The sequence below is a fragment of the Drosophila sulfurigaster genome, chromosome 3, assembly GCF_023558435.1.
Source record: "Drosophila sulfurigaster albostrigata strain 15112-1811.04 chromosome 3, ASM2355843v2, whole genome shotgun sequence".
Lineage (NCBI taxonomy): Eukaryota > Metazoa > Arthropoda > Insecta > Diptera > Drosophilidae > Drosophila > Drosophila sulfurigaster.
In genome coordinates this window covers 39,350,290-39,363,090 of record NC_084883.1, presented here as the reverse complement: position 1 = coordinate 39,363,090, position 12,801 = coordinate 39,350,290, and the positions used below count along the sequence as shown (strand labels likewise).

Here is a 12,801-nt window from a genome sequence, read left to right as displayed (position 1 = left end):
TCTATGATACATAAATATTATATATTCAGAGAATGTATACTTTTTAGCTTTCTTAAATCTATTTATTTAACATGTTTCACGAGGTATGACTACAAGCCTCATTATGATGTTCGCATGTCGATGAGACAAAACATGCGATAGTTTCCACTTCGCTCGATGTATGGATTACCGTTGATAAATAACAACGAGAGCTGCCAGATCAATAAAAAAGGATAAGTATAGGCAAATGACATTGTTAACATTAAATATGTTATAATTAAATAAAATTACTTTTTTTCCAAAAATATTAAAAGTAATATAAATACATCTTTCTGATCCATCATAAACAATTTACTCATAATTTATAATTAAGATTTGTATTTACAAGGGCGCTGTCAAGCTCAATTGGTTCTACTAAAATGGCTCCCAAGAAAAGAAAATAAATTCAACTTTGTGCTTCATTATAAACAATTAATATATGTTTTTCCAGGGCGTTGTCAAGCTCAATTGGTTCTGCTAAAATAAAATAAATACAATTTTGTGCTTCATTGTAAACAATTTACACATAATTGTATTTGTTTTTACCAGGGCTCTGTCAAACTCAATTGGATCTGTTAAAATGGCACCCAGGGATACCACAGAATTGCAACACTGTGTCGGCCACTCTGTTGTCGCCATGTTGACGCTAAGCTGTCAAAAACTTTTCGTTCCTTCTCTTTCTTTCCGGTTAGCATCATGGTAAGAGACCACAAAGTATTTTTCGCATTTGGACGAAAAATGTGAAAATTAAACGGTTTAAAGTGTGCGTAGTGAATTAAATGTTGCGTAAAATAAGCAAGACCTGCGTGTTGATACTGCCGCTATTAAGAAATTGACTGAAAATCTAAAAGCGCGTCGGCACAATTAAGTTGAAAATATTTCACGTGGTGAAGAAGTCGCTAAGGCAAACGCAACACGCTGTCGTCGAAACGCTTGCATAAAAATATCTTGGTGAATTCCTTCTTACAAATGTTATTACTCTGCTTCCTTACAGCCTTTCGAGAGATTCGTACAAACTGGTCGTATTGCCAAGGCCTCTGCAGGTCCCCTGAAGGGTCGCCTGGTGGCTATTGTCGATGTCATTGACCAAAACAGAGTAAGTGCCTCTCTCCAATAAGTAACATAGGAACAATGTTGTGTTTTCGCGTTGTGGCTGCTGCTGTTATTGCACATGATGATAATTTGTCTTCTTGATAGGAAGTGCCAACTGACACATAAATGAAGCTAATTTTAACTTAACTGAAAGCAAACAAACGACACACAAACGAGAAACACAATCGTTGCCTGTTGCTGTAATAAATGGAAATATTAGAATAGCAATTAATGTGGCTAATTACTTTTTACAGGTCTTGGTTGATGGTCCTCTGACTGGTGTTCCACGTCAGGAGTACAGATTGAGCAATCTGCATCTGACCAAATACCGCATCAAGTTCCCCTACACCGCGCCCACACGCATTGTGCGCAAGGCTTGGGTGGACAGTGACCTGAAGGCACAGTGGAAGGTCAGCCCCTGGTCCGTCAAGGCACAAAACATTTGCAAGGTGTGTATAATTGATTTCAAGTGTGATTTGTTGCAGTGAATTTGATAAACTCGTAAGAAAGGAATGCAAATTGACATTTGTTATTGCACATGATGATAATTGAAAGTTCTTGATAGGAATTGCCGGCTGATACATACATGAAGCTAGCTTATTTATTTAACTGAAAGCAACAATAATCAAATATGTAGTTTGTTTACTAAGACTGTTTATCTAACGTATATACTATTTTATTTACTTGCAGCGTTCTCAATTGAGCGACTTCGACCGCTTCAAGCTGCGTTATGCCAAGCGTCAGCGCAACAAGTTGCTGACCATCGCCTTCAACACACTGAAGAAGCGCACCAAGTTCGATGGCACCCCACGTGTCCTAAAGAAGGATCGCCGTGAGCGCCTGCGTGCCGAGAAGGCAAAGGGTGGCAAGAAGGCAGCGGCCAAGAAGTAAAAAAAAAAAATAAATACACAATAACGAAAGTAACTGCTTGATGAACATCCAACACAAAGGAGCAAATAAAAGAAGTGTTATTTTTAGGAAAAACACATGAAAGCCCGCCTTTTGTTTATATATTTTGTTAGATTTGTTTAACATTTTTATTTGCTTTTTAAAAACAAACGAAATACATTTTCAAATTACAAATTTGGAAACGTAAAAAACGTAGCACCAATTTTCCCCTAAGAGGCAGCATCTTCAGTTGTTGACTTGCAGTAGATGGTCTTCCAGTTGCGTGGATGATTGTAGCCCAGTAGAATGGGCAGATGAAGGAACAGCGTGATATGCTCGCCCTGTATTGACGTCGACACCTTGACCCAGTTTCGCAGCCATTCGATCATTTCCTCGCGGCTTAAGTTATCCGGATTCAGGCCGCGCAGATAACAACAATAACGCATCGCATCTGTGCGCAAATTGTGAACGCCGCCTTCCCGATTGATGGCCAGGTCCATGTAGTGCACCAGGAATGCGTGCTCATGCAGGCGATGGCGTTTGAACAAACTGTTTGGCAGTCCATGCATCTTGACTAGACATTTCTGCAATCAGATACACATTAATTAGATGAAAGTAAACAATAGCTGCGTGTGCCTACGATGTGTTTACGTGACATGCCCAGCAGTGAGTAGGGCCCCTCGGCAAAGATGTCTTTAACGGCGATTAGAGCGTCTGCTGTGGGATGCGTACCGCTGCCCAGCTGACCCAAGATGCTCTCGAACTCGGCATGCTTGTGGTGCGTCTTCAGTGACTTGAGTTTGGCCTGTAGGCAGCGGAAAACAGACTTGTTGCACTGCAGCCGGCGCTTCATGTAGTAGCTCTGGAAGTCATTGCGCTGCTGCTCTGTCCAGAAATGCGACGTTAAAAATGTGCGTGGATACCAAAACCTACGAAGGATGGTATAGAGTAAATGATCACTGAAATAATAATTAGTCGACAACAAACTTACACCAGTGGAAAGAAGGCATATCCTACCATGGGCAGTGAGCAGCCAATTAAAGCGGGCGCCACTTTCATCATGTCTCGCGGCATTTGCATGTAGAGTTCCAGCTCTTGGCGATTCAAAGCACGAATGCCCTGTGGCGCATCATTGGCAATGCGAGCAATCTTGAGGAAGCGCTTCATGTCGGCGAAAAAATCCTTGACGCCGTCGAAGAAGACGCGATAGAGTTGCATGGCTTTTGGAAAATTCTTCTCTAGCACTTTGTCATAGTTCTTCACGTAGTTAAAGTAACGCGTGAATATGTAATCCTGCATGTTGTCACGCATCTGCTCGCGCTTTGACCTCAGGACCTCCATGTTGTCTTTCTTTTTGTCTTTGTCATGATCCCCGCCAGTCTGCTGTTCAGTTGACGTGGACATACTGCCGGCACTTTGTTGTTGTTTTGATGTCTGCTTGGCGTCCCACCGTGCCTCATAAATGGCCTTGCCCACGCTAGTAATCTCGGAGGCAACATTACGCTTGATTTGGGGCGGTGTCGCTGCCGCAATTGCCTCTGTTGGTTGCGGCTTTGGTTGCTGTTGCTGCTGCGATGCGTTTGTGGTGTAATGCGATTGCTGAGCGATAACAACGCTGCTGTAAATGAGTTTTTAATGCCGGTTCGATAAACGCGCTGGTCATGTGCTTGTGTTTGTGGTTTACCTGCGTTTCAGCTGTTGCAGGCAACGATGCTCCTGGGGCCATTTGATCCTCCATGTAGAGCAGGCGACACGTAATGCCAACGCCATGGCTGCGCTTGCAATGCGAATATTACACACAGATGGTGCGCGTAATTACGCAACGACTGCAACTCCGATGCAGGAGCCACAACACACACAAGCAGCCCACAACAATGTTTCTTAATTATTTTAATCTTTCCGAGTTTGCTTCTTCTTCAAAATAGCGGCCGCTGCCAACTTCACGCGGCACAAACTGTCGGAATATGTTGCTGAGCGAGCAGCAGCATGTTGCCAACATGCCGATAGCGTGTTGCTCTGAGTTGCCACCTAGCACTAAATGCAAACAATAATTGTTGTTGCATACATTTAGGCTTTATTTGTAATAAGAATATGTCTCAAGAAAGATAATGAAGCATTTTTCATTGAAAAATCCAATTTATAATGTAATAAAATTGTTAGTAATAAAAATAATACAAATACTATGCTGACGTCAGAGTGCACAGGGAGCTTGCGCACGATGTTACCTTAATTTTGGCATGATTCATGCGTTTTTGCACTTTTCTCTTCAGTCTACCCGGAGAAGTGCGTGTTGTAAGTTGTTTGCACGCATGTTTTGCTTAACTTTTCGTTGTCCGTTTTTCCTCGTGCTAAATACAAAATTTAACAAACCACAGCGACTAATAAAAATTACGCGTTTGACGCATTTATCGTTTGCTGCTCACTTGATGGCAATAATTAAAGCGTAAATGTGATAAAGAAAGAGTTTTAATCGTTTTTTGTGATTTCAACCGCGAGTCCTTCGCACGTGTGTGCGTGTACGTGTGTGTGTGTGTAAAGACCTTCAACAAGCAATATGTAAGAAAGCTAAGCGCGTGTTCAACTTACTTTCACTTGTGCAGGAGCCGAACAGAGAAAGTAAGGCAACAAAATATTTGGTGTGTGGGTGTTTTTCTCGTTAAGCTTTCGCAACTCTCCAATTTATTTATCTGTTGCAGTAGTAACTGTGTTACACACACCATCGCAACGCGTCGCTAGAAAAGTTTCGGTTACATTATTTACACAGGCTCACATAAGCATACTTTTAGGCTGCGACTTGAGTCATTTTTCTTGTTTTCTTGTTTGCCTTGCAATTGAAGCTAACTGAAAGGTAAACTTGGCATCATTCCACCACGATGCGATGCCAATACAAATAGAAATAACCACTGGCTATAAATAACGTAGCCGGCCTTTTCCCTCCACTCGATTTCAGTTCACTTCACTGCGGAGGCGACTCAATTGTGCAAATTGTATTGTGGTTGTTCACAGAGTTATCCCCAAACCCGATGTATCTCAAAACATGACAAGCTTAAGGAAATACAATGAAACGAGGAAAAGTTGCTTTTGTCTACCCAACATCCTTGTGTACATGCTAATATTAATTTATGTATGTGCAGTCGCCGGCAACAATGCCACATCATTATGCATAATTGATGAGCTTGATTGTAACTGACAGGCATTTTATTTGATCGCAAATTAAGCGCTATAAAATTAAGAGTTAAACTGTGGGTATACTATCCGCATTTCCTTTTTGTTCTGATTCCTGTAATCCAAAAATTTAAATAACACGAGTCTCACAAAGTCGAAAGTCAAAATGTCCTTGAGAACTTTTCGCCCATTTGCTCGAATTCTCATCACCATTTTATCGTTTTACGACTAATGCAGATACCCAAAAAGGGGGTGACAACGACACCGTTGCAAACTATGTGCCAAGTGTTACTGCAGCGCGCCAAAAGTTTGGGGTAAAACTATCTGGGCGAGGATATGCACCGTCTTGGCATAGCTGACACCATGTCAATGTCTTGGGGCAGCAAATTGCCTGCAATGCCACACTGCAACAACAGCAAGAAAACACAAACACACACACACACTTTGTATGAAAGTGTGCGTGTGTAAAACACGTTAGCTTCTGTAATTTAAAAGGTGTTTTAAGATGGCCTTACGACGCCGCAGGTGTCATTTTAATGAATACGACCCGTTGACTCGCAACCGCAGCTGCTGCGTAGCATACTTTTAGGGGCATTGCGAAAAGTTATTTAAATTGTTGTTGGACATTTGCATTTTATGTTGCTTTCTGTTTGTGCATTATTCTTCTTTTTCGGAACTGTTTTGTGAATACAGCGCTTTTTTACAATTCATTGAAATATTCATCTATAAAGTTTTAACATGAATATCTTATATTAAGATAGCTTTTTGTTATCATTAAGAAGAGTTAACTAGTTTAATACATAAGCAAAGGACTCATATGCCACTATATGCAATTTAGATAATATGTACTTATATTACATGAGTTTATAAATACATATAAATGTTGATTTTATATAAATTCATTTATATTAGTGGTTTATTCGACTTATTTAATATTAAAACTATTAGCCATTTTTATTTTCGCCTGCATTTCTTATCGCCATAAAATTATGAGTTAATCATTAATGAAACTTCGCCTATATCAAGTCTATTAATGGTTGGAACAAGTTTTCAAAGGCAATTATCTTAATTTGAATAAGTTTACCCCACTAATTGCAACAGACTCGTGCTTTTAATGCTTGCAGTGCACAAAACTTTGAAAGAAAACTTTGCTGTGCATAAAATACATAACACATATAATCAAAATAAATAAATTATTTTTTATATTTTCAGACAGGGTGCAGTGACGAAATAAATAAAACTATGCAACGACAAAGGATCAAAGAAAGAATGGAATATAATGTTAACTTAAAACGATTTGAAATTTAAAATCTGGCAGATTAGGAGTTGCTGTTGATTGCTGAATATAATAGCCAAATTAAAAATTGTTCATTACAATGGCTATTACAATTTTTGGCTTGGATCACTTCGCCATAAGTGCTATTGTGATTGTGAGCATGCAGTTGGTGTTCTTTATAATCAACTCAATGCTGCACTTGGACAAGCTATCGGACTTTGCGGGAGGCGTAAATTTTATTGTCGTTGCGTTGCTGACCTTTTTTCTGGGCCAAGTTGATCGGCCATCTAAGGTAAGTGACTGAATATTTAATGCTCTTAATTGAGCTATAAATTAAACGCTGGGACTATTAAAGCGAGTCCCAACAAATCCCCTCCTGCTGAGGGTGTGCGAAGAAGTGAAGCATGGAGGATGGAGGAGCACTGTGTCGACTTTAGTTACTGACATTGAAAAGCGAATTTTCCACACACTCACACACTCAAACACACACTCACCGAGTGAGAGAAAAATGGGGAGATTCTGCAGTAACGTGGCTCGCTGGCAAACAACAAAAGGTTACGCCCAATTGGCCCACATTTTGATGGCTGTTGCTGTTGTTGTTGCTGTTCAGCTGCATGACCTTGTCTGGCTGGCAGGGGCCAAGGCCCTTCAGTCAGTTGTTTGTCACAATGTCTACCCAATTGTTTACCACTCTCTCTGCCTCTCGCTCTCTCTCTCTTACACTCTCGCTCTCTGGCTTGCTAACACTACGTTTAAATACTTAATGCTAGTCTTTAATTTTCATGCAATTTCCCCACTAAAGTGCTTGATTATTAAATCTGCGCAGTTTATGCGTTTTTTATGAGCCAGCTGGCATTTGTGTCAGGCTTGCATTAAGTGCATAAATAAAGTGCCTTGTTCTGATGTTCTTCATACCTCAGGGAGTTGTACTCATTTCTTCCTTTTTATGACCGGAAACTGCCAGAAGAGCAAAAGTATTTGCATTCATTACGAATGCAGCGCAAAGAATTCAGCAGCACAATGAAATATTGATTGTAAAGTGTGCATTCAATTAGTCAGAACAGAATCACAGCAAAGTGCTTATCATCGCCATAAAAAACTTTACTCCGTATTATTTAACTCTTGTCTTTTCAATTTATGACTTTTCTCTGCAGGCCTACGAAAGTCGTCAACTGATGGTCACCGTTTATGTGTGTTTGTGGGGTGCCAGGTTGACTGGATATCTGCTGTATCGCATCATTAAATTGGGGCGAGATAAACAATTTGAGGATACACGTAGCAACATCATACGCTATGCTGTCTTCTGGACGTTTCAGGTGAGTTTCGCTTCTCATTCGCATTCCACCTCAGCTCATTTGGTATGCAAGTCTAAATTGGATTTGTGGTTTCATCTGCAGTTCATAATCAATGAATCTGCCATTCTCGGACATTTGCCAAGGTGTTTTGCATAATTCAATACTTGTCGCCAGCTAAGGGATTGCCAACAATTAAACTGTGACACAATTGAGTGCCATTTGCTAAACGTTGGGGGACATTTTCAGCCTCGAATTGATTTGATTGCGAGCTGCTCATTTACATCTCTCTCCCCCTTTCGCTCTCTCTCTCTCTCTCTGTATGTTTTTCAGGCTGTTTGGGTTTACGTTGTCTCGCTGCCTGTCATAATTATCAACTCCCGACCACAGACAGTCAAATGGATGTCCACGCTAGACTCCACGGGCACAGCTATGTTTCTGGTTGGTCTCCTGGCTGAGACTTATGCGGACTTGCAGAAGTTCTCCTTTCGCCAGGACCCCGCGAATCATGGCAAATTTTGCAACGACGGTAAGGGAAAACTATTCAAAATTAAACTTAAATTAAGAAAGAGTAAACTTATATAAATATATTTATTTGTTTATATATATAAAATTTGCTTTAAACCTAAGTATTTAAAATCATTTAGCATCTTAAATAATACCTCATTCCCTTAGGACTTTGGAGTCTCTCACGGCATCCCAATTACTTTGGCGAGGTCATTGTTTGGTGGGGCATCTTTGTCATATCGGTGAACGTGATCAGCGGCCTGGAGTGGATAGCGATTGCCTCGCCCATCTTCACCACGCTCATTATTTTATTTCTGTCTGGGATTCCGTTGCGTGAGCGCAGCTCTGATGAAAAGTACAAGAAGTGAGTGTAGCATAAATTTTTGCTTATCTTTATTGTATTTATGATAATGCATTCCCTTAGTCAAGTGGAATACCGCAAGTATAAGGCCTCCACATCACCGCTGATACCCATTCCGCCTGCTGTCTATGAGGAGGTGCCCGGTGCTCTCAAGTTCGTGCTTTGCTGCGAGTTTCCGCTCTACGACACGATGCGACTACACAAGGACACGAGTCCTTACTCGCTCTCCATTGCGCGTTCCCACTCGCACATATAGCAGTCAGTGGCTCACTCTAGCAGCGCTGCTGCTGGCGTGGGTCAACAACACACACATCCACACACGCACACACATGGGGCGAACCAAGCGCATCATCAGCACAAAGGACACTGCTATGGTGCAGATGGCGGACATGCAGAGCATCATCACAATTGTGGCGGCAGCTGTCGCAATGTCCACGTCAAGTCCAATCCCTATCAATGCGAGGCAGGATATGGTAACTATGGCGTGCGACACATTGACGATGAGGATACGGATGATGGCGTAATTTACTTGGCTGGTCAGCATTGCACCAAAGCCAAAACACACTATTTCCATGCCTTGGACGAGGATGAAACGCCGCAACGCAAACAGCAACCGAAGTGCAGCTATTTGGCTGAGGAGGAGCTGGCCTCCGACTACGATGAGGATATACCACCCATAGGACTCAGCAAGGTGAACAGCGTGGAGAGTTTTGAGCGAGAGAATCGCGTGCAAATCGCCACTGAGCGATCCGTGAATGCCGAGGGAATGCCCGTGACAGTGACTACAATATTGTGATTGCCAGTTTAAGCGCCTTTCGTTCGCTTTGATCTACTGTAATCCATATCCGTCTGTTTTTGTCTGTCTTCCTTCACTTTGAAGCAGCTCCTATCTAGAACTGGGAAAAGCTAAGTTCAAAGTCCTCTACTCACGTAACGATTTTATTGCAGAAGCAGACAACTCTGATACGCTCAAGATCTTGTTGGAAGTATGTCAGTCAGACTATCCGTCCTTCTATTCTGGGTAGAGGGTAACTCCTAGTCGACCACTCGCGACTAGCACATCATTTGACTTGTTAAATCTAGTTGTAAACTTTGTTGAATGAGATGCTTCAGTTTTGTTTTCCAAGAGAGAAACAAGTGCCAAGCATAAAAACCAGAAAATGATCGCTTAGAACTCAGCCAAGCTTTTGATCCAAATACATATAATATATACACAATTATTACGATATTCGTTACCAAAATCAAAAATGTGCCTATTCTACATATTCTTAGAATGTTGCACTCTTTCAAAGTTAAATTTGCCTCTTTGTTGATTAGAATTCTATTAAAATTGTTACAAATTAAAACAAGAAAACACAAAAAAAGTTTATTCCAACTTCTACATATTTTCTTATCAATGACATACATACATATATCGTAAGAAGAATACACCCCACCTACAAGAAGAATATCTATGAAAATATATGAAATGATGTAGTAACTGAAACTATAAAAACAGAAACATATCCCAAGCCAACCCACGTTCGATATTTTTTCGACTTACATACAATACATTTAGAATAATACGAACTCTGAAGTACAAGAAGCTTGTTGAACAGAAAATACTTCTAAGCTGTTGTTATTTTATACATGTACAACATTATATTATAATAATAACTATGAAAATATATTTAAATGTATATAAACTATTAATGCTCATCGGTGTATGATCCGTGTCTCGTTTGTCTCAAATTTAAAACAAAACAAGAAATACAGTATTATAACAATTAAAATATTTATAAAGCATTGTACCTAATTACGTATCTAATGAGCTCTGATAATAATAAAAGCAAATGCATAGAATAACAAAACGCAATTATTACTTATTTAAAAAAGAAATACAGTTTACAGTACTTCAATTTTTCTAAATGAAAATCTACCATAGTAGGCTTTTCAAAACCTCCGACCGCATGAACTAAACCTAATATCTTAAATCCATCAGTTCTCATAAATGTGTCGTATAGTAAATATCGGTAAAAAATTTGTAGTCTCCAAACAAATTAAAAATAGAAAATTTTGACAAAAATACAAATTGTTCAGGTTTTTACCTATAAAAATTTCAAAGTGAATTTTTTCATTTCATTGCTTTATATTTGTTTTGTGCAAGAGAGTTAAGATTGCATCATGTTTGGTCTAGCGCGTCGTGTTGTATTCCGAGTGACCAAACAGCGACCACTATGTCGCCAATTTGCCTCGCAAGCCATTAACCAGATGCTGATGCTGCAACAGATGGACATCTGTGCGGATCAGCCCTCTCGCGGCCTGATTATTGGAGTCTACGCAGATGAAGAGGACAAGAATGACGCTGGCATCCTAACGCATGCCGGCTGGCGATACAACGTCCAGAAGACCAACGGTCGCCTCATCGAGGTGCTGCGCATGTCTGGACCGATGCCCAAGCGTGGCGAGGCTCGTCTCCTGTTCGCCATTGAGCCCGATCGTGTTCCCTACTATTCCGTGGTGGCCGTTGTTGGTCTGGGCAAGGAGTGCCTGGGCTACAATCCCTACGAGGTGCTCGATGAGCAGAAAGAGGCCATCCGTCGTTCCGTGGCAAAGGCCTGCCAGATTCTGGCCGAACTGGACACAGATCGAATTGAGGTAGAAAACTGCGGACACGCTGAATCTGCGGCGGAAGGCGCTGCCTTGGGCATTTGGGCGTATCAGGAAATGCGCGACCCCAAGACGCGTATTTCTGTGCCTTCCATTGATTTGTACGCTGTCAAGGACGAAGTCTGCGACATTGAAGGCTGGCGAATTGGCCTACAGAAAGCGGCTGCTCAGAACTTGACCAGACAACTGCAGGAGATGCCTTCCAACTTGCTGACGCCCACAGCATTTGCACAAAATGTAGTCGAGGTGCTTTGCAAGTCTGGCGTCAACGTCGAAGTCAAGGTGGAAGGATGGGCTGAGAGCCAGTCAATGCACGCCTTCCTGGCGGTGGGCAAGGCTTCTTGTGAGCCTCCCATCTTCCTGGAACTGAGCTATTATGGAACTTGTGCTGAGGAGCGACCCATCGTGTTGGTTGGTCAAGGCATTACCTTCGATGCTGGTGGCTTGTGCCTGAAGAAACGCAAGGAACTCTACCACATGCGTGGCGACATGACTGGAGCTGCTGTTGTGGTAGCTACTTGTCGTGCAGTTGCTGGTCTGAGATTACCCGTAAACATTCGTGGTCTCATTCCCCTTTGCGAGAATGTGGTGGGATGCAACTCTTTCCGTCCTGGTGACATGGTTAAATCTATGAACGGAAAGACCATCGAGGTGGAGTGCACGGATCATGAAGATGTGCTTGTCTTGGCCGATGCTTTGTTGTACGGTCAGAACTTCTGTCCCAAGTGCATCATTGATATTGGCACCTGCTCGGGCTACATGCGACAGTCCTTGGACGAGGCTGCCTGTGGCGTCTTCACCAATTCTGAGATCCTCTGGCAGCAGATCAAGCATGCTAGCATGCACACTGGAGATCGCGTGTGGCGTTTCCCTCTGTGGAACTTTTACAGCAAGGCAGTCCGTGCTGGAGGCCGTTCTGATGTCCAGAACTACGGCATTGGACGTGGTGGACGTCCCTGCAAGGCTGCTGCCTTCCTCCGCGAGTTCGTGCCTTGCGGACAATGGATGCATATTGTAAGTATTCCATCACTATTTGTAAATTTAAATGCAATTTTTATTCGCTTAGGATGCAACGAATGTGATGACCACCAATGGCATTGACTTCGAGTACTTGCGACGAGGCATGGCTGGTCGCCCAACCCGAACACTAATTGAATTTATCGCTCAAACCATTTGCAAGGACACTGCACCCAAGATGGGCAAATAATTTTAGAAGCCATTGACCATTGATCAAATCAAATCAGAAAAAAATCTTAAAAGAAGACAACCGGTCGTGTTATCGTTTTTGCCCAAATCCTTAGTCAAAAAACTATTTTCGTTTAATAAAAATTTTCATATTTCATATTTGTTAATGTACATAAAAGAGTTTTAAATTAAAAGCATGTGTTAGGAATGAAAATTACCTAATTGAAGAATGGGATTATATACTTGGGTATTTTTTACTATGCACTTGAAAGAATAGTGTATTAAAAATAGTGCTGCTACATTCTTCAGTAACAGTAACGGTGTTCTAAAGAACAAAATTGAAAAATATGTCTGTTTAGTAATTAAAG

At 41.4% G+C, this 12,801-nt stretch overlaps 4 protein-coding genes across 5 annotated transcripts; 3 read left to right on the top strand and 1 right to left on the bottom strand.

The window, feature by feature from the left end:
* Nucleotides 1–973: 973 nt before the first annotated feature.
* LOC133840331 (large ribosomal subunit protein eL14) lies at nt 974–2,103 on the top strand (the record flags this gene model as incomplete). Its single annotated transcript, XM_062272103.1, has 3 exons — nt 974–1,114; nt 1,365–1,559; nt 1,801–2,103. Coding segments are annotated over 3 exons (537 nt in total), but the record flags the coding sequence as incomplete, so codon positions are not given.
* LOC133840329 (LETM1 domain-containing protein 1) lies at nt 1,799–3,937 on the bottom strand. 2 transcript variants are annotated; one of them, XM_062272102.1, is made up of 4 exons: nt 3,683–3,937; nt 2,990–3,613; nt 2,639–2,927; nt 1,799–2,582 (listed from the first exon to the last, which is right to left on the bottom strand). In XM_062272102.1, the coding sequence occupies exons 1-4, from the start codon at nt 3,766–3,768 to the stop codon at nt 2,229–2,231; spliced, it is 1,353 nt and encodes a 450-aa protein (XP_062128086.1). In that variant the 5' UTR covers nt 3,769–3,937; the 3' UTR covers nt 1,799–2,228. The 2 variants fall into 2 exon arrangements, with proteins under 2 accessions (XP_062128086.1, XP_062128085.1); XM_062272101.1 differs by having other exon boundaries at nt 2,990–3,616; nt 3,683–3,935.
* Nucleotides 3,938–6,419: 2,482 nt separating this feature from the next.
* On the top strand, nt 6,420–10,696 carry LOC133840328 (uncharacterized). The gene is given in 5 exon segments (XM_062272100.1): nt 6,420–6,731; nt 7,594–7,755; nt 8,065–8,260; nt 8,407–8,602; nt 8,663–10,696. Coding segments are annotated over 5 exon segments (1,479 nt in total). The 5' UTR covers nt 6,420–6,539; the 3' UTR covers nt 9,396–10,696.
* On the top strand, nt 10,603–12,611 carry LOC133840327 (cytosol aminopeptidase-like). The gene is made up of 2 exons (XM_062272099.1): nt 10,603–12,262; nt 12,315–12,611. Exons 1-2 carry the CDS (start codon nt 10,763–10,765, stop codon nt 12,453–12,455), a joined length of 1,641 nt encoding a protein of 546 aa, XP_062128083.1. The 5' UTR covers nt 10,603–10,762; the 3' UTR covers nt 12,456–12,611.
* Nucleotides 12,612–12,801: the final 190 nt, after the last annotated feature.

Excerpts from the sequence above, each read along its gene's own strand:
- LOC133840329 (XM_062272101.1), bottom strand. The coding sequence starts at position 3,768 with ATGGCGTTGGCATTACGTGTCGCCTGCTCTACATGGAGGATCAAATGG. Across the intron at positions 3,617-3,682 it reads CTGCAACAGCTGAAACGCAG|CAGCGTTGTTATCGCTCAGC; the intron begins GTAAACCACAAA and ends ACTCATTTACAG. Across the intron at positions 2,583-2,638 it reads GCATGTCACGTAAACACATC|AAATGTCTAGTCAAGATGCA; the intron begins GTAGGCACACGC and ends ATCTGATTGCAG.
- LOC133840327 (XM_062272099.1), top strand. The coding sequence starts at position 10,763 with ATGTTTGGTCTAGCGCGTCGTGTTGTATTCCGAGTGACCAAACAGCGA. Across the intron at positions 12,263-12,314 it reads GCGGACAATGGATGCATATT|GATGCAACGAATGTGATGAC; the intron begins GTAAGTATTCCA and ends TTATTCGCTTAG.